Source organism: Heptranchias perlo, chromosome 18, assembly GCF_035084215.1.
Source record: "Heptranchias perlo isolate sHepPer1 chromosome 18, sHepPer1.hap1, whole genome shotgun sequence".
Taxonomy (NCBI): Eukaryota; Metazoa; Chordata; class Chondrichthyes; order Hexanchiformes; family Hexanchidae; genus Heptranchias; species Heptranchias perlo.
Window position 1 is genome coordinate 10,158,580 of NC_090342.1, and position 23,560 is coordinate 10,182,139.

Genomic DNA, 23,560 nt, shown 5'->3' on the forward strand with positions numbered 1-23,560 from the left:
GCAAATCAACTGCTTGAGTCACTGAACTCCTCTACCAAAGAAGTTTGAATCCATGTTCTCTTTTCAGTTGCTCGTTGGTCCTTATCTATCACATCACCTAGTTCTGAGCACAGAATCATTGAATAATCCAGCAAAGAAGGCGGCCATTCAGCCCATCGTGCCTGTGCCGGCTCTTTGAAAGAGCTATCCAATTAGTCCCATTTCCCCTGCCCCTTTCACCTTAGTCCTGCAAATTTTAAAGAGAGAAAATCTCAGGAACCAAAAAAACATGAATGATTTCTATTTCTGTTCACTTCAGTACATTTTAAAGTTATCATTAAACAAAGGCCTGGTTACAGTTTAATGGATCAATGCTGCTTCTCTTGTATTTATGCACTAATTTATGCTAATTAAAGTAACTACGCTGCAAAGTTTTGATCCGTCGCTTGACCTTTGTCAGTGGCCAAGGCCAATTTAACTGCCCGGGTCATTTGTGGAAAATACCAGGAGAACATAACTGAAAATTTGAAAGCCTGGATTTGAAGTTAAGAAATAAAATAGCCAGAGGGCAGTACATTGTGAAAGGTTAATTGCTAATGGGTTTTTAAAATTCTGTTTTCCATCATTCATTACCAATGTGAATACATGGTTGAGAGCTTTATAAAACCAAGATTAGTACTGCCTAAAATTAAATACCGTAAGACTCTCCTTAGAACCCATCTCTTGGACCAAGCTTTTGGTTACCCCTCCTAATCTCTCATTCCTCAGCTTGGCATCTGTGAAGGGCCTTGGGACGTTTTTTGTGTTACATATTAAATAGAATTTACAGCTTAGAAACAGGCCATTTGGCCCAACAAGCCCATGCCGGTGTTTATGTTCCACACGAGCCTCCTCCCACTCTACTTCATCTAATCCGATCAACATATCCTTCTATTCCTTTCTCCTTTGTGTGTTTATCCAGCTTCCCCTTAAATGCATCTATGCTATTCAGCCCAACTACTCCTTGCGGTATGAGTTCCCCATTCTCTGGGTAAAGAAGTTTCTCCTGAATTCCTTATTGGATTTATTAGTGACTATCTTATATTCATAAGCCCTAGTTTTGAACTACTTTGGTTAAATGTGTTATATAAATGCAAGTCGTTGGTGTGTGTGATTTGAATCATAAAATCTTATTGATTGCTAATTTACAGATTGCTGCAAAGCCCTATTATTTAATTCATTAGCTACGTACTGTGGTACACATTGGTTAACTGACAGACCAACAAGACTAATTATGATTTTAAAAGTTTAGGCGAGGCACAAAGAATTAATGTTATCTTCGCTCAACTTTCTTTTCTCTAATTAAAACATGATTTATGTCTTTAAAATGTCAGACATCATAAATTTAGACATAAAGCAGGCTCTTTAACTTTAGGTCTGTAATTACAGACCTAGAGGCAACACGAATACAAAACTGATAACGACTTGAGTGTGTAGAGATCAAAAGAAATCTACTCCCCCTGAATAAATAGAGTCAATTCCCAGCAGAAAGTTATGTCAATTAGCATGTTTAAAATCATTCTGCATGAATGTCTGGGCAAGAGCAGGACTGAAAATTCTTTGGATAAAGAAGTGCTCAAACACTTACAGAAGCATCGAAATACTAGTCAGGACTAGATAATGTAGACCTGGATTTTTGTTGGATTACCTTCAGGGGATAGAATGAAATTCCACAAAACATTTCAGTCTCTGAAATACCCAGTTATTCAGATCTCCACCTCGCAGCCAATGAAGTATTTTTGAAGTGTAGTCATTGTTGTAATGTAGGGAAATGCAGCAGCCAATTTGCGCACAGCAAGATCCCAGCAATGACCAGATAATCTGTTTTGATGGTATTGGTTGAGGGATAAATATTGGCCAGGACACCAGAAGAACACTCCTGCTCATCGTCAAATATGGGAACTTTTACTTCCACCTGAGCAGGGAGACGGGGTCTTGGTTTAACTTCTGAAAGATGACACATCTGACAGTGCAACACTCCCTCAGTAAAGCACTGAAGCATCAGCCTAGATGTCACTGGAGTGAGACTCGAACCCACAACCTTCTGAGGCGAGAGTGCTACCAACTGAGCCAAGGCAGACACCTAAAACGTGACTAAGTCTTTAAAATGTTGGATGTCATACACACTGTGTAACTTAACCTGTAATTACAGACAGGGGTTATAGGGCAAAGTGGACAGCAGCTGGAAGGAGACTGGAAGAGGGTTAGTAGGGGGAAAAAGCCAGGTCAAAAGGGAAGGATGATAAAGGAGGCTTTTGAAGATAGGAGGTGGTGAGTAATTAAGTGAGAAGGCCTAGATGTGGAAGGAGAAAGTTTGAGGGTGGGGTTATCGTGACTGGAGGAACAACTGCTGATGACAGCACAGAGAACGCCAGTGTTGGAGGAGGGGAAAACTTGCAAGGGCATAAGACCTGTAGCTTATGTAGGGTGGAAATCAGGAGGTCGGCAAAGAGAGCAATGGAGAAGCTCAGCTGGGAGGTGACAATGGTGTGGATTAGGGTTTCAAGGGCAGTGGTTGGGGGGGGGGGGGGGGGAAGGCAAAGGTGGAGAGATGTGATATTTTCAGAGGTCAGAGAAAGTGGTCATACTGACAGATCAGCTGAGGAGGGGGTGGTAGGAAGTTGCTCTTGGGGGGTCTAGCAGAACACCAAGGATTCACACCTCTAGGCTTCACTTGGTGGCACCCACCAAAGTAAATGGCTGCAGGTTGGTGGCCATTTACAGGAACTAAAAGATGGGTGAATGGTTTCGGTTTGATCAGCATTAAGCTGGAGGAAGCTATGCCTCGTGCAGGTCTTGATATCAGACTGGCAGTTGGAGAGAGTAGCAAAAGTGGTGGGGTTTATGGAGCAGCAGAGAGTTAGAGCTAAGTGCCATTAACATCCAGGTGAACGCTCATCCCATGCTGGCTGAAGAGGCAATGGGCCTTTTCCCACTCCATACTTTCTCGTTGTAACAGTTACTGGATGTACCCCAAAACAACTTGGCACAGATCGAGTCTACTCAGCATCTTGCTAGGAACAAACATGGCTGTGGAACTGTACTGTGTGGGTGAGTTTGAAAGTAATGTTGGTGTCAGTGGAAAATCATCAATACTGCAACATAAAATTAGCGAAGTTTATCACTTGGTACCAGAGGCGATCCTGTATGTGTCCGATTCACCATCTTCAAAACACTAACGAGAGGACACTGTGGTTTCATGCCTCGTCCAGCAGTATGACCTAATTTCCTAGGTAACATGATAAAGGGATGGATGCAATAGACTCATTATCGCATCAGTCGTCCTATGTGACCTGAAGCCATAACAGGAGGCGGCACTCTGGCACCAGTACACACGTCAGCAATGCAGGCAACCAGCTAGAAATGTAACCTTCTAGAGGACTATGCTATCCGTCTTCTGCAAAGTACAAAAAAACTAGCAGGACTGCAGGCATTCTAAATCTAATTTTCCAGATAATTTTCCCCGAGAGCTCAAAATCCAACAGGCACCCAACAGTAGTTAGCCAGCCAAGGAGCAAAGCCTGTGTGAACACTCGTGTAGAAATTCACAGGCCCCACATATGGAGACGATCACAGAGGCTAAAGATCTCCAGCCACACCACTGAGTGAACCCCAGGGGGCTGTGGATGCTGAGTCATTGAATGTATTCAAGGCCGAGATGGATAGATTTTTGGACTCTAGGGGAAATCAAGGGATATGGGGGATCAGGCGGGAAAGTGGAGTTGAGGGCGCAGATCAGCCGTGATCTTATTGAAAGGCGGAACAGGCTTGAAGGGCTGTATGGCCTACTCCTGTTCCTATTTCTTATGAAGTAGAAAGCCCAGGATGAAGGAACCAACAAAGAGACAACATATCGAGCCTCTTTTGATGGACAACCTGTACCATTCAACTTCCAGACCGCCAGCTAGGTACCAGCTGGACCCTGAAGGCCCGAGAACCAGGGTCTGGGAGAAAAAGGCAAGTCCAAATTGCCAAATGCAACTTCTAAACTAATGTTTAAAATCATGTCACCTTCCAGTCTTTTCCTCAGATCTTAAACTATTGAACATACTGCACTGATGAACAGTCTGCGGCCATCAGGAGTATAACAGTTTACCTCACTTTTGCTGCTTTTATATTGGGTTACGTCTCTTCAAAGAGCCGGCAGAGACACGATGGGCTGAATGGCCTCCTTCCATGCTGCAAGATTCTACGATTCTATCAAGTGCGGTACTAGTGTCACTAGCTCCTGGTGCACGGGTCTTGTGCAACCAGAGACAACATCAGAAAGTAAAGTTGTCAGCTTCGCTAAGGCCGGTGAAAAGACTGACCTACTTATTAATGGGTGTTTCTAGCAGCAGCAGCCCTGGGCAAATTTGGCAAGTTTCTGCCAGCTTTGTGAGACTCGTGTGTCGGGAGCCAGCAGCACAGGCAGGAATCTGGCGCTCAACGTAAAAGCAGCTACAGTTTAGTCAGGTGTCTTCGCTTCCAGTGACGGGAACCCCCAACAGTAACACACCTTTAACGTGCACCCAGGAAGAACATGCATGACATGAGATTTCCAAGTAGTATTTTCACTTCACTGGACGATTGCTTCCCCCTACTTACACACCATGACTGACATGAAGAACTACTCAATCCCTTCTGCTTGTATAAAGTAATGCATTTACCTTAAAATAGAATGGAGAGTCTATAATTCATTTAGAAAGCTCTTACTCTAAGTAGCTTTTCTACGCCAAATATAAGAACATTTTTTTAAACTTCCAAACTTCCACAAAACTTTAAGTTGAAGAAAGAAAAACACGTATCTCAACAACAACTTGTGCCTTTAACGTAGTAAAAAGTCCCAAGGCGCTTCTCAGGAATGTAATCAGACAAATGGGCACCAAAGAAGGAGACATTAGGACAGGAAGAGGTAAGTTTTAAGGAGCGTCTTAAAAAGAGGAGGGACAGAGGGGTTTAGGGAGGGAATTGCAGAGCTTCGGGCCTAGACGGCTGAAGGCACGGCTGCCAATGGTGGGGCGAAGGACAGGGGAGACGGACAATTGGTCAGAATTGAAGGAACACAGAGTTCTTGGGGGGTTGTAGGGCTGGAGTAGGTTACAGAGATAGGGAGGGGTGAAGCTATGGAGAGGTTTGAACACAAGGATGAGTGTTTTAAATTCGAGGCATTGGTGGACTGGGAGCCAATGTAGGTCAGTGAGCACAGGGGTGACTTCATACAAAAATTATACTGCAACTGCTCAGTATACAGGTAAGTTTATAAACCCATATATTTTTGATCAAATAAATTCTTTAGTGAAGATACATTTATTGCCATGTAGCACTTTCTAGGATTTAGTTCATACATGCTTACGTAGTGTGTGTGTGTGTGTGTGTGTGTGTGTGTGTGTGTGTGTGTGACCAACAGCTGAATGGTTTCTCATTTGAATATTTTATTCTGGTCCAGGGACTAAAGTGGACGCCTCAGTTCCAGTGTAACCCAGGGTTGGTAAATGCCCTGAGAATTCTATTGGGTGGGATCCTACTCCTGAGAGCTTGCTGTGCGCAAATTGGCTGCTATGTTTCCTACATTACAATATAGTGACTACACTTCAAAAGTACTGCATTGGCTGTAATGGTCTTTGGGACGTCCTGAGGTCGTGAAATGGGCTATATAAATCCAAGTTCTTTCTTTTGCCACTGCGCCCATTTGCGTGTCATCTGCAAATTTGGGACATTTTTGAAAGGACTCACAATCTCCAAGGCATTCTTTGTGTATGCAGTGGTTGCCGTACTAATCCCTAGTGCCATGCCACAACCAATTCAACACATTTCATAGTCCTACCTAAGGTAGGACTGCTGTAGGACAGCCTATGATGTCTTTTTAAAATGAAGGAGGAGAACAATCTTTCACCCTTATGCACAAGATTAGCGGCTTCATCAAAAAGAAAATCTAATAGGATTTGTCAGATCTAAGCTCCTCTCCACAGCCATGATGGCTGCTGCCCTAGAATGCTGCTCTTTTATGTTAAAATGCTTTAGAGTCAGTTAATTCTACAATCCCCAAGTCAAATTTGCTGAACGTAAGCTGATCAGATTCAACTGTAAAACTGCTTACAAAACACCAAGTTCACTGCACTCAAACAAATTTTCTTTTCCTTACAGCAGTCTGAGAGAAGACTATTACAGACTGCGACAGAATCTAGTTTAGTCAGATGTCAGGGATGAGGGACTTCAGTGATGTGGAGAGACTGGAGACGCTGGGATTGTTCTCCTTAGAGCAGAGAAGGTTCAGGGGAGATTTAATAGAGGTGTTCAAAATTATGGGGGGTTTTGATAGAGTAGATAAGGAGAAACGGTTTCCACTGGCAGGAGGGTCGGTAACCAGAGGACACAGATTTAAAGATAATTGGCAAAAGAACCAGAGGGGAGATGAGGAGAATTTTTTGTTTTTAACACAGCGAATTATGATCTGAAATGAGCTGCCTGAAAGCAGATTCAATAGTAACTTTCAAAAGGGAATTGGATAAATACTGGAAAAGGAAAAGATTGCAGGGCTATGGGGAAAGAGCAAAGGGGGTGGGATTAATTGGACAGCTCTTTCAAAGAGCCGGCAGAGGCACGATGGGCAGAATGGCCTCCTTCTGTGCTGTACGTCAGAGCAAAATGTACAATTTTTTTTTTTTTTAAACGCAAAAAAAGTTTAAAGTTTGCCACCAAGTCCTCATCTGTTCCTAAACAATTTAGAAATTAGCCGGATTTCCAACAGTTTCAATGTGTTAGTAACTATCCAGCAGAGTTTGTTTTTTGAAGGGAAAGCTGCCGCTGCTTTGAAACATTACATGAGACTGCTCTGTAATTTACTGCTAGGAAATAGTTAAAACACAAACTGAATCTGTTACAAGTTCAGCGTTAGATTTCCAGAGCGAAAAAAAAATGATGATTTTACAGATCAGGAATCCGTCAACTTGGGGGGGGAAATTAAAAAAATCAAGTCTGACCCTCGGAAGAGGAAAAACTCTTTCCTACTTGTACTGCTGATGGTCCTTTGTGCTCCGGGTTTTCGCCATGAATCTCTCGGCCAGTTTCTCCAGGTTGCGGGAATACTCCATTTCGATTTCCGACTTCTTGCGGAAGAAATCCTGAAGATCCTGAAGGAGTTGCACCCTCATCTCCGTCTGTTGCTCCAAGCATTTCAACTGCTCGACTAACTGAGCACGGATTTCTGCAAGAGAGAAAAAAACAACACAAGTCAAGGAACTAGTTAGAAACTACATTCATTTTCTTTTAAAATAGCGAGTAGCAGCGAATAAAGCATTTATATGGCTATTTTGAAAAGGTACCACGTTTTGGGTAAGGGTTATCATCTAAACATTTTTTCCCCCCCCAGAGATTTAAGTTTTAAAGGTGCAAGGTGGGCCAATTTCTACGACTTAAAGTCCCCTGCCTTTGAAAAGGGAGAGAGGGCATTCTTTGGGTATAGGATTGGCACTTACAGCATCTGACTCAAGTCTATTCCTTTTAACCAACTTATTTTGGCTCGAAGTCACTGTGAACCAAAGCTCGCAGCGTGCAACGGTTCACAGTGACTTCGACCCAAGACAGACTGCAAAAAATAGTAGTTGAAAAGTGTACACAGCTAATATTGTGTGCATTCCCACTCAACGTCTGGTAAGCAACTGCACACTGGTGGCAATTAATCACCTCGCAGAAACATTGCAGCAGATTCTTAAACATTAATAGGCTATAGCACGCGTGGGCTACAGAACAGCACACTGTAAAGCACTGATGATACCTTTAAGCTTTCCTGTAAAGAATTTTACGCGTCCCATTATTCCTTCTGCCGAGTGTTGGGGCTTATCCCACAAATATGCAATGATACTAGTTCCGACTCCAGCAAATCCTGTTTAGCAGCCCAATAATACAAAATTAAAAATGACACATCTTAAGCTTATTGACTGAAGTCCATCGCATGAGTAATTTCACACGGCAGAGTTGACGTATATATATTTTTTTTAAATGATTTGAATTCTCCACTTTCCAACAGTAAACTTCATTTAACCACAATCTCCCAATAAAAAGGAAAGCTTCACAGACTTCCCAAAAGTGTAAGCTCAGAACTGCGAGGCAAAAAAAAAGGGTGGAATGAGAGGGACAGCTCTCATCTCTAAAGCAAGCAACGGCCTTAAAAACGCTGGAAAGCTGCTGATGCAGCAACACTGTCTGAATTGTAACAGAGACATACTGGGAAAATAATAAAGAGAACAGGAGGGCATTGACATTGACAATTCATGCTGGGCCGTTACTTCAAACACAATTTTATCAGGGAGGAAGGGAAGTCTTAGACAAGATTCACTTCTGTTCCAATTAAGATACAATACAATACATCTTTATTCTCGTTATGATACAATACTTCTTTATTCCCATTATAATACATCTTTCAGCACCAACAGCAGTCTTTGCTGTAAAAACAAGTTATATAAGGACTTTTGTATTTACCACATATGGTAATATTTCCTGCCTGCGATTCATCGTGTATTACATGAACCTTTTTTAAAAAAATATGCAAATTGTTCAATGCTACAGGCTCAATGTATTTGTCCTGTACTCTGAGGAACAACGTAAAGCAATAGTCCTTTAGTGATTTACTAGCTACTCGGCATTATTTTTAAATTCACACTATACAAAAGACCCATCTCAGAGCCACAGATAAATTAGAAACGCCCTCATTTCAGAACTGACATTTCTTACGATTGGAATAAAAACTCAAATGAACTGCACTTTAACAAAAAAAAATATGATCAGGCATAAAATGTCAGCCAGTACGATTAAAATGTTCTTGGCCACAATTGAACCCACTGTATTCACATTGGGGGTGAACCGTTCAGATAAATGTCAGGGTTTCCCGCTGACACCGTGAATACTCAACAAAAAAGCTCTGGAATCAAAGAGTTTGCATTTAGTGGAACTCCTGTGAGGTGGAGCAGAGTGCGAATGTCACGCAAACATGGCACCACCATTCTCTTGTTTGCATTCAGCGAATCAAGTTAAGTGGATCAACAAGATCTGCTGACCACAGAGTCTGGAACAATTGCTAGGAGCCGATAATCGCCAACGTCCGTCACATCATTAATGGTCATCGCCTCAACAGACTCTCCCATTTAAATGGGGGTAAAGCTGCTTTTTTTCTCTCTTTTTTTTTATATATAGATAAGGAGTGTTAGATATAAATATTTAATTCCCTATGAAAGCAATTTTTCCCAGAGCCTGCAAAATGATGAGCCCACTTACAACAACATAAAACTTCCCAAGACGCTTCACAGGTGCGTTTAAAAACAAAATTTGACACTGAGCCATATAAGGAGATATTAGAACAGGTGACCGAAAGCTTGGTCAAAGAGGTAGGTTTTAAGGAAGATCTTAAAAGGAGGAGAGAGAGAGAGGGAGAGATTTCAGGAGGGAATTCCAGATCTTAGGGTTTTTTTAAATGCTACATTTTATATTTATATTATATGCTATATTTTTTAATATGCATGAGATTCATAAAAGGCTCCTAAATGGTCTTTTGTCGTTCTAACACTCAGCATAAGCACTTCACAACTTCAAGTAGAAATTTGGGAGATGTAATCTGACTCTAATTCTTAAATGCACGTATTATAACCAATATACCCTCACACTGTTATGAAATAACTAGTCAAGTCTCCTGTAGTGGACATTGGGAGGCAAGGACTACTGTAGTCTTCATGTGAAATAAGGTGAGTGGGGGTTAATTGGACCAGTCCTCATAATGAAGTCACATGTTTTGTGATTTTATATTATTCTATTTAACTAAGCAAGTAGCAATAAAGTTACAGCAATTTGGAAAGTGAGATGTCGAATTGGTCGGGGCTGTACAGGCGGAGGAGCCGGGAGCTGAAAATTTGAGGAATTATAGCACCGCCACAGGCAGAAAGATACAATGAAAGCATGACAAGTTTACATAGGCCTTTTCCATTATAAATGTGAACGTAGGAATTTACAATGGGAAAAAAAGAGAAAACTCTGAGAACAAGGAGTAAAGTTTTGTAGACAAGAACTGCGCGCAGAGGCAAAGTTTTCAATGTATTATATAGAGCGGGTTACAGCAAAATAGGATCAGATTCAATGAGTTTTTATATTGCAACACCTGTTCTGCTTTCCTGAGACATACCCTTTGGAATCATTTTACACAAGAAATACAGCTAATAATTTTGTATAGTGGACAAAAAATACTTTTCCCCTTTAAAGCTAAACACAAAATATCTCCCAAAGTCAGTTATTAACACTGTACAAATTTCACTTTTTGCGAGTGTGTATATCAGTACTTCATACAAAGATTACCACACAAAAACTCATCATGGCCAACCAGCATATTCCAATTTTAATCTATTAACTGATAACTGTATTAGAATTGTCTGTCTGGGAGTTTTATCCCTCCTGACTGCCGTGTGTCCTGGATTACTGTCACAATCGGCTTTATTTAGCAGGATTGGTAGCAGTTGTAACCATTTTAGTCAGCTGTAGTCTGACATCCGTAATGTTACAGAATGGAATCCTTGAAGGCTGACTTTAAAGAGAAAGTACCAAGGTTTACTAGATTAATTCCTGGGATGAGAGGGTTGTCCTATGAGGAGAGGTTGAGTAGAATGGGCCTATACTCTCTAGATTTTAGAAGAATGAGAGGTGATTTCATTGAAACATAAGATTCTGAGGGGGCTTGACAGGGTAGATGCTGAGATATTGTTTCCCTAGCTAGAGTCTAGAACTAGGGGGGCACAGAATCAGGATAAGGGGTCGGCCATTCAAGACTGAGATGAGGAGGAATTTCTTCACACAGAGGGTTGTGAATCTTTGGAATTCTCTACTCCACAAGGCTGTGGATGCTCAGTCATTGAATATATTCAAGGCTGAGATGGATAGATTTTTGGACTCCAGGGGAATCAAGGGATGTGGGGATCGGGCGGGAAAATGGAGTTGAGGTCGAAGATCAGCCATGATCTTACTGAATGGCGGAGCAGGCTCGAGGGGCGGTATGGCCTCTCCTGCTCCTATTTCTCATGTTCTTACGTACTCCTCCTTCCATTTTCATCCCGTCAGACAGAATCACAAAAAAAAAGGCAAAAACATTCAGCTGCACCAACGTATTCCTCTGAAAACATTTAAAAAAAAAAAAATTTGTTCTCTGAATGTGGGCTTCACTGGCAAGGCCGGCATTTATTGCCCATCCCTAGCTGCCCTTGAGAAGGGGTGATGGGCCTTCCTCTTGAACCACTGCAGTCCGTGTGGTGAAGGCGCTCCCACAATGCTGTTGTAGGGAGTTCCAGGATTTTGACCCAGCGATGAAGGAACGGCCGATATATGTCTAAGTCGGGATAGTGCGTGACTTGGAGGGGAACTTGAAGGTGATGGTGTCCCCAAGTACCTGCTGCCCTTGTCCTCATAGGTGATGAACATTGCGGGTTCGGAAGGTGCTGCCGAAGAAGCCTTGGCAAGTTATTGCAACGCATCCTGTAGATAGTACACACTGCAGCCACGGTGCGGTGGTGGAGGGAGTGGGTGTTTAAGGTGGTGGGTGGGCAGCAGACTGCTTTGTCCTGGATGGTGGCGAGCTTCTTGCCTGGCTGGGCGCAGCCTACAACACTCAAGTGGAGAGTATTCCATCACACTCATGACTTGCGCCTTGTAGGTGGTGGAGAGGCTTTGGGGAGTCAGAAATAAGTATATATTTCAAAAAGCTTAAATAGGAGTCATTATTTCCCTCTGCAGTTTGGTGGAGGTGTGAAAAACAATAATTCCACATTTGTCAAAAGCGAGATAGACCTCAAACAATCCGGTTTGATTTTTGTTAGTGGTTTACAAAACACGACCGGACAAAACGTAATGATACCAAGGACTGGGTAACTTAGAAGTCTAAATTTTACCTCTTCAGCTCAATCGCTGGGTAACACTGGTTTTGCTATGAGACGGGTGAAAAAGGTAGCAGCAGAGTGACTGCCACACATAGACTGAGAGGAAGGACATGCAGCTAATCTAGTTCACCACTGGTTCACTTCAAGGGGACCGACTCAGACCATTTTCATTCTGCTGCAACAAGTATCAGTACATAGCAACAGAGACAACTCCACTCCGAACAACCTGTCCACCTGGGTGAGGGGGTGAAACATTACAGTGGGCTCAGAAAGGGCCGCAAGGAAAATAAACCGATCTGATTAATGGTTGAATTAAATCTTATGTAGAGGGGATGGAAAGCACAGTGGATTAGAACAATGTCTTTTAACCTCTGGGATGCAGATTCAAAGGCAGCTCAGGCTGGTAGGGTAAACTTCTCTCCCTCTCTGCTGCAAGGGTCCTACATTAAAAGGAATCCGCCTTGGGTGTCAGCCTTCGGTCAGTAGTAGCACTCTCGTCTCAGGATGTCCCAAAGTGCTTCAGAGCCATTGAAGTACTTTTGAAGTGTAATCACTGTCGTAATGTAGGCAAACATGGCAACCAATTCACGCACAGCAAGGTCCCACAAACAGCAATGAGGTAAGCTGCCAGCTAACCTGTTCTGGAGCTATTGGTTGAGGGATAAATGTTGGCCAGGACACCAGGAGAACCCCCCCCCCCCCGACTCTTCAAATAATGCTGGGGGATCTTCTATAGCCACCTGAACAAAGAGACGATGCCTCGGTTTAATGTCTCGTCTGAAGACAGCACCTCCGACAGCGCAGCACTCCCTCAAGTACTGCAATGGAGTGTCGGCCTAGATTTTGTGCTCAAGTCTCAGGAGTGGGAATTGAACCCATGACCTTCTGACACAGAGGCTACCATCTGAGGCACGGCTGAACATGAACACTGTTGTTATGTAAACGTGGGAGCTAAACCTAAAAGTTTGCTCTCAGTCTCTGTAAGAAGGCGACGCCCTGGTTCGACTGTAACGACAAGACTGCGGTGCTGGGATGTAATTCTTCCGATACGGGATGATGTGTCAAGCATGAAGCATGACGGTACCAGAGTGCCTGAAGAGGGAGAGGACGGCAAAATAAAACAAACATTCTGCTTTTCAGCTCGGACCTCCCTCACCTCCATGAGGACGAAGTAGAGAGGCGTAAAATTCTCGTATGATTTCCTCATAATATTCAGCGAAATAAAACCTGGCAGCCCAGCAGTCCACATCATGCGGTGCGCAGCAGTGTACCTGACGTGGCACGATTCAATCAGAGAAGCCTGACATACATCACTATCCATGACTACATCTCCTGCCAGCACTAAAGAGGATACTTGCTGAAAATAGACTAAACCTGCCTTCCCCAATGAACTCCACCTGCATACATTACACAGAACGCGGATTAGAGGATTCTTCAATGACACAATATATTACATAGATTTACAGAGAACGTACAGCACAGAAGCTGGCCATTCGGCCCGACAGGTCCATGCCAGTATTATGCTCCACCCAAGCCTCCTCCCTCCCTACTTTATCTAACCCTATCAGCATAACTTTCTATTCCTTTCTCCCTCGTGTGTTTATCCAGCTTCCCCTTAAATGCTAGTCACCTTAACTATGATGAAGTAGGGAGGGATGAGGCTTGTGTGGAGCATGAACGCCGGCAAAGACCAGTTGGGCTGAAAGGCCCATTTCTGTACTGTAGTTTCGATGTAACTCCTCCATGTGGTAGCGAGTTCCACATTCTAACCGCTCTCTGGGTAAAGAGGTTTATTCTGAATTCCCTATTGGATTTATTAGCGACTATTTTATATTTATGGCCCCTAGTTCCGGTCTCCTCTGCAAGTGGAAACATCTCTACGTCTACCCTATCAAACCCTTTCATAATCTTAAAATACACCTACCATGTCAACCCTCAGTCTTCTCTTTTCTAGAGAAGAGAGCCCCAGCCTGTTCAGTCTTTCCTAATAAGGATATCCTCTCAGTTCTGGTATTGTCTCGGGGTTTAGTTGAGGGTAGTAATGGATGCCACAGATTACTGTCTTGTAACATAATTGAGCCAATGTACCTGCAAGTGAGGGTGTGGGAGTAGGAGAAAATGCGAAAGAGAAGGCAAGAGAGAGAGAGAAAGAAGAGGACAGAAGGAAGGCAAGGGTGAGGGCATGTTGTCATCACCCACCTCTGTACCCATCACTCCTTTAAATCTCTTCAATCTGGTTTCCACCTTGCCCAGTGCAGCGAGACTGCCATCATCAATATCACCAATGACATCCTTTGACTGGTGACTGTAATGTGCTATTCCTCTTCATCTCCCTTGACCTTGCTGCAGCGTATAATACAGTGAGCCACTCCATTCTCCTTCACTGTCTCTCCTCAGTGATCTACCTCCATGGCATTGCCCTAGTCTGCTTCTTTCCTGCTTGTCGCAGTGCTGCCAGCATATCTCCTGCAAAGGTTTTTCATCCCACCCCATTAGGGTCATATCAGGTGCTCCCCCAGGCGCTATCCTTGGCTCCCTTCTTTTCCTGTCTACATGCTGCCCTTTGGCCACATGATTCTTAGGCCTGGGGTCAGCTTTTACAGATAGGCTGATAGTACCCAGCTTCATCTTTCTGGTACCACTCGATTCCTCAACCACCATTGTGCTGTCTGGTTGATTACCTGATGTAAAGTCCCAGATGAGCAAGAATTTTCTTTAACTCAACATTGGCGAAACCAAACCCATCGTGTTTGGCACCCACCAAAAGCTCCGCGCTTTAGCGACCAACTCTCTCTCTCTCTTTCTGGCAGACTAAGCCTGACCGTGCACAAATCACTGTGTCCTACCCTGACAGAGCTGAGCTTCAAATCCCACATCCTCACCACCACCAAGACTGCCACATCCACCTCCGCAACATTGCTCACCTCCATTCCTACCTCACCCCCTCTGCCACTGAAATGCTTATCCAAGGCCTTTGTCCCCTCCAGACTCCATTACTTCCTTGGTGGCCGCCTGAGTTCTGCCCTTTACAAACTTCAACATGCCCAAAACTCTGCCGCCTGTATCCTATTCTGCGCTACGTCCCGTTCCCCTATTAAACCTGTGCTTGTAAATCACGCACCGCTTCCCAATCCACCTACGCAGAAATGCCAAAATCCCTATCTACAGATTTTCCCATGGCATCAGCCCTCCCTACGTCTGCAACCTCATTCATCTCAAAGTTCCTCTTCTCTCTGATTCTGGCTTCCTTTGCACCCCTTTCTCTTTCTCTCTTCCACAATGAGCAACAGAACATTCAGCTGTTTTGACCCCGCATTTTGAAATATTTTACCGATGTCCCTTCGCCTCACTACCTCTCTCCCCTTTTTCAAAAGCCTCTTGAAAACATACCTTTTTGATCTTGCGTTCAGTTGCCTGCCCTAATCCTCCATTTTTCTTACTCCAGATATTTCTGCCTTTGTGAAATCCTTTTATTACTTAGAGGTGCTATCTAAGGATATGTGTTCATTAGTGTTGTGATTTGGGAGGGAAGGGGGAGGGAGAAAGATGGAAGATGAGAGCGAGGATCGGGGGGGGGGGGAAAAAAGAGGGAGGATCGGGGGGGGGGGGGGGAGAAAGAGGGAGGATCGGGGGGGGGGGGGAGAAAGAGGGAGGATCGGGGGGGGGGGAAAGAGGGAGGATCGGGGGGGGAAAAAAAAGGGAGGATCGGGGGGGGGAAAAAAGAGGGAGGATCGGGGGGGGGAAAAAGAGGGAGGATCGGGGGGGGAAAAAAGAGGGAGGATCGGGGGGGGGGAAAAAAGAGGGAGGATCGGGGGGGGGAAAAAAAGAGGGAGGATCGGGGGGGGGAAAAAAAGAGGGAGGATCGGGGGGGGGAAAAAAAGAGGGAGGATCGGGGGGGGGAAAAAGAGGGAGGATCGGGGGGGGAAAAAAGAGGGAGGATCGGGGGGGGGAAAAAGAGGGAGGATCGGGGGGGGGAAAAAGAGGGAGGATCGGGGGGGGGAAAAAGAGGGAGGATCGGGGGGGGGAAAAAAGAGGGAGGATCGGGGGGGGAAAAAAGAGGGAGGATCGGGGGGGGAAAAAAGAGGGAGGATCGGGGGGGGAAAAAAGAGGGAGGATCGGGGGGGGAAAAAAGAGGGAGGATCGGGGGGGGAAAAAAGAGGGAGGATCGGGGGGGGAAAAAAGAGGGAGGATCGGGGGGGGAAAAAAGAGGGAGGATCGGGGGGGGAAAAAAGAGGGAGGATCGGGGGGGGAAAAAAGAGGGAGGATCGGGGGGGGAAAAAAGAGGGAGGATCGGGGGGGGAAAAAAGAGGGAGGATCGGGGGGGGAAAAAAGAGGGAGGATCGGGGGGGGAAAAAAGAGGGAGGATCGGGGGGGGGAAAAAAGAGGGAGGATCGGGGGGGGGAAAAAGAGGGAGGATCGGGGGGGGGAAAAAGAGGGAGGATCGGGGGGGGGAAAAAGAGGGAGGATCGGGGGGGGGAAAAAGAGGGAGGATCGGGGGGGGGAAAAAGAGGGAGGATCGGGGGGGGGAAAAAGAGGGAGGATCGGGGGGGGGGAAAAAGAGGGAGGATCGGGGGGGGGAAAAAGAGGGAGGATCGGGGGGGGGGAAAAAGAGGGAGGATCGGGGGGGGGAAAAAGAGGGAGGATCGGGGGGGGGAAAAAGAGGGAGGATCGGGGGGGGGAAAAAAGAGGGAGGATCGGGAGGGGGGGAAAAAGAGGGAGGATCGGGGGGGGGAAAAAGAGGGAGGATGCGGGGGGGGAAAAAGAGGGAGGATCGGGGGGGAAAAGAGGGAGATCGGGGGGGAAAAAGAGGGAGGATCGGGGAGGGGGGGAAAAAAGAGGGAGGATCGGGGGGGGAAAAAAGAGGGAGGATCGGGGGGGGGAAAAAAGAGGGAGGATCGGGGGGGGGAAAAAAGAGGGAGGATCGGGGGGGGGAAAAAAGAGGGAGGATCGGGGGGGGAAAAAAGAGGGAGGATCGGGGGGGGGAAAAAAGAGGGAGGATCGGGGGGGGGAAAAAAGAGGGAGGATCGGGGGGGGGAAAAAGAGGGAGGATCGGGGGGGGAAAAAAAGAGGGAGGATCGGGGGGGGAAAAAAGAGGGAGGATCGGGGGGGGGAAAAAAGAGGGAGGATCGGGGGGGGGAAAAAAGAGGGAGGATCGGGGGGGGAAAAAAGAGGGAGGATCGGGGGGGGGAAAAAAGAGGGAGGATCGGGGGGGGAAAAAAGAGGGAGGATCGGGGGGGGGAAAAAAGAGGGAGGATCGGGGGGGGAAAAAAGAGGGAGGATCGGGGGGGGGAAAAAAGAGGGAGGATCGGGGGGGGGAAAAAGAGGGAGGATCCTGAGTCAAGGAAAGAGGAAGAAGCAGTGAGGTGTTTATTGTTGCAGTGACAACACCCACAATCCAAAATTAATGCACCCGTTTGTGCAAGAAAGTAATCACAAAACAGCAGCTTCATAAATATTCCACTTATGAATCACTATTAAACTATCTCAATTGTCAGCATTCCCCAATGTCAAAACTATACCAGGCACCAGCAACTGATGTAGAGGAAGTCTCTCCATGGCAGCAGGTTGAATCACATACTTCTAAACAAAAATAAAAATTAAAAGTATCTGACCAACACAACTAAAATCTCACCATATTTTAAAAATAATCTACACTGAATATATTTTAACCCACAACCTCTTTAAAAAGGCATGTGTGCACGCACCACACAAATATTATACATAACAGAAGTGGGAGATCACTCAGATTAATGACTGTGAGTCAATCTACAAGTCCCAGTAACCGTGCTGCTTTTGGATTGCAAGTCCCAAGGTCTCTGTGGTTTATTTCTCACCAACTGACCACTTCCTCAGCTTCCCAGACTGGGTAATTGCATTGTATGATGTGGTACCAAGCAATAAAGACCAGATCCGATATGAACCCTGGACTGAGGCGGAGCTAGTTGATCTCAACTCGGGAAGCCGGTAAGGTACTAAAATTGACTTTGGTATGTCTGGGTGGGGGGAAAAAGGGCCAAAAAAAAAGAAAACCCCACAGCCAGAAAGATGTCGCACTGCAGATCAGTGTTAAATGACCCGTGCTGGGCCTGTGGAGATGTTCGGAGAAGATAGGATCAAATTCAGATTTGAAGACCAATGTCAAGTAGATTACAGGTTGGGCTCGGACTCAATGAATAGCCTGTAAGAACTGGGCAAGGCACTGAAGAGGGCCCACTGACTGTGGAACTCTACCTTCACTCCTTAGTGTCGGCCGTGGCTCAGCCGTAGCTCTCTCGGCTCGGAGTCAGAAGGTCGTGGGTTCAAGCTCCATTCCAGGGACTGGAGCACAAAATCTAGGCCGAGACTCCCAGGGCAGTACTGAAGGACTGCTGCATTGTCAGAGGTGCCATCTCTCAGATGAGACGTTGAACCGAGGCCCTGTCTGCCCTCTCGGGTGTCCTGACCAATATTTCTTCCTCAACAGACATCTAAAAACAGATTATCTGGTCATTGTGGGACCTTGCTGGGCGCAAAATGGCTGCCACGTTTCCCTCCATTACAACAGTGACTACACTTCAAAAGCACTTTATTGGCTGCAAAGCGCTTTGGGACGTCCTGAGGTTGTGAAAGGCGCTACATAAATGCAACTCTTTCTCAGTAGGGATATACAACATGCAGTCCTCAGAAGGTTACTAATCACCATACAGTAGATAAACTGTGCAAATGACTGTAGAAAGGGAATGATGACAGTTAATGTGTAAACAAACTAGGCTGCCTGGATAAAGCTTTGTTGTGGACTAATTTAAAATTCCACACAGCTATATGTTAAACGGTTCTGCAAATAATGTTGCAAGTCATTGATGTCCAATATCTTCATGTAATCTCTCACTGAGAGATTACATGAAGTCTTGACAACTCCCATCCATGAGCTCGACACTGTCACAGACAGAATCCATTTTCCATTCCATTAAATGCAGTTGTATGCTTTCTATTCAGTACATTTAAACTTGACAAGTTAAAAGTACTGTTTTTTAAAAAAAAATCTCAAGTAGTAAAGCTGCTTTCAGGAAATATTTGTCAGGTACAAATTATTTATCCTGACAATATTCTGGTCTACTATATTTTTATACTATTCTTTTCTCCTCCCAAAAAAACTGTGCTTTAATTAAATTTAAGACTCGCTATTTAACAAATCGGATAGGATTAATAAATCATGTTGTATTTTCAGGGTGTAGCCGATGTATAGCGTAGGCCAGCAAAACAGGTGCTCAATTCCTTTTCTTGCAAGCTTCAGGCTATTTTTATTGGAACAGAGGAGATTAAGGGGGGGATTTGTTCAAGGTGTTTAAAAATTATGAAGGGATGGGACAGAGTAGATAGAAACAGACTGGTTTCCAGTGAATGAGAGGGGGGTCTAGAACAAGGGGATATAGATAAGAACATAACAAATAGGAGTAGGAATAGGCCATACGGCCTCTCAACCCTGCTCCGCCATTCAATAAGATCATGGCTGATCTTTGACCTCATCTCCACTTTCCTGCCTGATCCCCATATCCCTTGATTCCCGCATTAGATAAAAGATTCACGCAAGAGATTTAGGATAAAGAGCAGGGGAAACTTTTTTTTTACACACATGGAGGATTGAGAGGCTATGGAAATGCACTACCTGAGTTAGTGATTTAAGCAGAGACCGTGTCACCATTTAAGAATGGGTTAGATGGCTGGATGAAGGAAAAGGGAATAAAAGGATATGGGACAGGGCAGCCACATGGGATTAGGACAACAACAACAACTTGCATTTATATAGTGCCTTTAACATAGTAAAACGTCCTAAGGTGATACACAAAATTTGACACTGAGCCAAACAAGGAGATATTAGGACAGGTGACTTGGTCAGAGGTAGGTTTTAAGGAGCGCCTTGAAAAGGTGAGAGATAGGTAGATAGGTTGAGAGGTTTAGGGATGGATTTCCAGAGCTTAGACAGCTGAAGGCACGGCCGCCAATGGTGCAGCGAAGAAAATCAGGAATGCGCAAGAGGCCAGAATTGGAGCACAGCGATCTCGGAGGGTTGTGGGGCTGGAGGAGGTTACAGAGATAGGGAGGGGCAAGGCCATGGAAGGATCTGAAATCAAGGATGAGAATTTTAAAATCGAGGCGTTGATGGACCGGGAGCCAATGTAGGTCAGCGAGCACAGGGGGTGATGGGTGGACAGGACTTGGTGCGAGTTAGGATACGGGCAGCAGAGTTTTGGGAGAGCTCGAGTTTACAGAGGGTGCAAGGTGGCAGGCCGGCCAGGGGAGCATTGGTCGAGTGGAGAATAAACTGAGTGGATCAGTTGGTTGTAAACTCTATGGAATTCCTCAAACATAAGTTAACAGGCAGATAACCTGATCAGCAACCCAAGCTACCAGCAAATTCACACAATGGGATAAAAACAGAAAATGCTGGGAACACTCAGCAGATCAGGCAGCTTCAGTGAAGAGAAAAACAGAGTTATAAATGTTTCAGGACGATGACCCTCCTTCAGAATTGGAAGATGTTAGAGACTAAGCAGCTTTTAAACAACTACGGAGTCTGGGAAAAAGGGGGTTGGGGGCAGGGAAAGGACGAAAGGAAAGGTCTGTGATAGTGTGGAGGGCAGGAGTGATTAAATGACAAAAGGGATGATGGCGCAAGGCAAAAAAAGGGAGAGACAAGTAAAGAAACAAAAAGATGGGTTCAGAGAAGGTGTGAATGGTCACAGCAGAATAGCAGAGGGGAAGAGATGCGTGGAGACTCTGGTTAAGCAGAGAGCGTTGCCGCATCACAGAATGGGATGTTTAGAGTTTAAAATTGGTCTGTGGATTCAATAAATTGTAAACAAAACTCTCAAGGTGGTCAATTAGCAGCATATCTCCCATCCTGACAACCATGTTACATTTCACAACAATGTAAGGGATAAGAGTTAGATATGAACATTATATTTGTGCGCTACATCTCTTGGTTTTCCCAAAAGTGTTAGATCATGAGGACAGGTTGCATAGACTGGACTTGTATTCCCTTGAATATAGACGATTAAGGGATGATCTAATTGAGGTGTTTAAGATGATTAAAGGATTTGATAGGGTAGATAGAGAGAAACTATTTCCTCTGGTGGGGGAAGTCCAGAATAAGGGGGCATAACCTTAAAATTAGAGCTAGGCTGTTGAGATTGATGGATTTCTGTTAGGCAAAGGGTAATAAGGGTTATGCAACCAAGGCAGTAGATGGAGTTAAGATACAGATCAGTCATTATCTAATTGAATGGCAGAACAGGCTTGAAGGGGCTGAATGGCCTACTCCTCTCCCTATGTTCCAAAACCTTACAAACCTCTTCATTATAGTAATTTTGCTTCAATTCAGTAACGTAAATGGGCCCTCTCCTTTTATTGGAAATGGTTGTTTTACAGTGTTAGTCAGCTGTTGTTTTATCTAAAACTTGCAACGAAGGGGAGGGGGAGTGGGGGGGGGGGGGGGGGGGGGAGGGGGCAGGGGGAGGCTATTTCCATTTCCTTTCTCACATAATTTAGAACTGAAAAACAGGAAACACTATCCCAGATTGATTCCGTCCGGCACCGTTCTAAATATACTTTAACGGCCGATTTCAGTAATTCTACTCTACGTCTCGACTTCCTTCCACGTCTCAGATTTAAGCAGCGGTCGACCCTTTGATCTTTTCTGGCCACAAGGCCCAGTGAAGTGTCGGAGGCCCCTGAAGTGGAGGGTGTGGCCAAAGCGGGACAACGTGGGTTCCACGTTTATGCTCAAGTTTCAAAACAAACAGTAGTTACATCTCCAAAGCATTCGGTTGTAGTTCCACGAGAAGCCGCCTGAAATCACAAGCAACAAGAATAGATAGGTAGAGATAGAGGGTTGGGTAAAAATAAAAGCAGAAAATGCTAGAAACACTCAGCAGGTCAGGCAACGTTTTCTGTTTTTATTTCAGATTTCCAGCACCTGCAGTATTTCGCTTTTTGTTTTAACGGTCACTTACAAATTCCCAACTGTCTAGCCTTTGACCCTCCATTCACCATGACATTTCTGCAGCTACCGATCTACTCAATCACACCCTCACCTCCATCTTTGATGCCCTTGTCCCCATTAAAACCGTTACTCTCTCTCACCCCGGTCGTTCCCCCTGGTACAGCCCTCATCTCCGCTCCCTTAAGTCCAAGGGATGCAGACTTAAACGTTTATGGCAGACAACGGGTTTAGCCATTCATCACCAGATCTGGCTGGACCATATAAAGCACTATCGGGTCCTGCTCTCCTCTGCCAAAACTGCTCACTATTCCAGGATCATCCTGGAATGCAAAGATAACCCCCGGCTTCTCTTCACTACAAACCGTCTTCTTAAACCCCTCTCCCCTGCCTCCTCCACCCTCACCTCCAACAACAAGTGCAAGGAGCTCATGGACTTCTTTGTCACTAAGATTGAGACCATACATTCAGCTGCCTCTCTCGCTTCCCTCCCTTCTCCTAGCCCACTGAGCCAAACTTCCCCTACGGTTCCCCCTTGCCCTAGCCCTGAACTCCCATCTTTCTCTAGTTTCTCTCCTATCTCCCCTCATGCCCTCTCCAAGCTCATCTTGACCATGAGACCCACCTTCTGCTCCCTCAACCCTATTTCCATTAAACTGCTGACCACCCAACTTCCCTTCCTGGCCCCCCATGTTAGCTGATATTGTTAACTGTTCCCCCTCCTCAGGTACTGTCCCCCCTTCCCTTCAAATCTGCCGTCATCACCACTCTCCTCAAAGAACCCACCCTTGACCCCTCTGTCCCTGCAAACTATCGCCCCCTCTCCAAAGTCCTTGAACGTGTCGTCACCTCCCAAATCCGTGCCCATCTTTCCCATAACTCCAAGTCTGAATCCCTCCAATCAGGTTTCCACCCCTGCCACAGTACTGAAACAGCCCTTATCAAAGTCGCAAATTACATCTTTTGTGACTGTGACCGTGGTAAACTATCCCTCCTCATCCTTCTATACCTGTCTGCAGCCTTTGACACCGTTGACCACACCGTTGACCACACCGTTCTCCTCCAACGCCTCTCCTCCGTCGACCAGCTGGGTGGGACTGCCCTCGCTTGTTCCATTCTTATCTATCCAGTCGCAGCCAGAGAATCAACTGCAATGACTTCTCTTCCCACACTGTTACCTCTGGAGTCTCCAAGGTTCTATCCTTGGCAGCCTCCTATTTCTAACCTACATGCTGGCCCTTAGTGACATCGTCGGAAAACGCAACATCAGATTCCACATGTACGCTGACGACACCCAGCTCTACCTCACCACCACCTCTCTTGACCCCTCCACTGCCTCTGATTTGTTAAATTGCTTGTCCGAAGATGAGCAAAAATTTCCTCCAACTAAATATTGGGAAGATCAAAGCCAATGCCTTCGTTCCCGGCCGCAAACTCCGTTCCCTAGCCACCAACTCCATCCCTCTCCCTGGCCACTGTCTTGAGGCTGAACCAGACCGTTCACAACCTTGGCGTCCGATCTGACCCTGACATGAGCTTCCGCCCACATATCCGCTCCATCACCAAGACCGCCTACTTCCACCTCCGTAACATCGCCCGTCTCCGCCCCGGCCTCAACTCATCTGCAGCTGAAACCCTCATCCATGCCTTTGTTACCTCTAGACTGGATTATTCC

At 45.4% G+C, this 23,560-nt stretch overlaps 1 protein-coding gene across 4 annotated transcripts in view; it reads right to left on the bottom strand.

The window, feature by feature from the left end:
* The window catches only part of LOC137334583 (SLIT-ROBO Rho GTPase-activating protein 1), a 200,841-nt gene that overhangs the window by 112,344 nt on the left and 64,937 nt on the right, over positions 1-23,560 (bottom strand). For all 4 annotated transcript variants that reach the window (XM_067999367.1, XM_067999366.1, XM_067999365.1 and 1 more), the window contains exon 2: positions 7,009-7,204. In XM_067999367.1, coding sequence (XP_067855468.1) covers positions 7,009-7,204 — 196 coding nt within the window. The remainder of the gene's footprint in view (positions 1-7,008; positions 7,205-23,560) is intronic.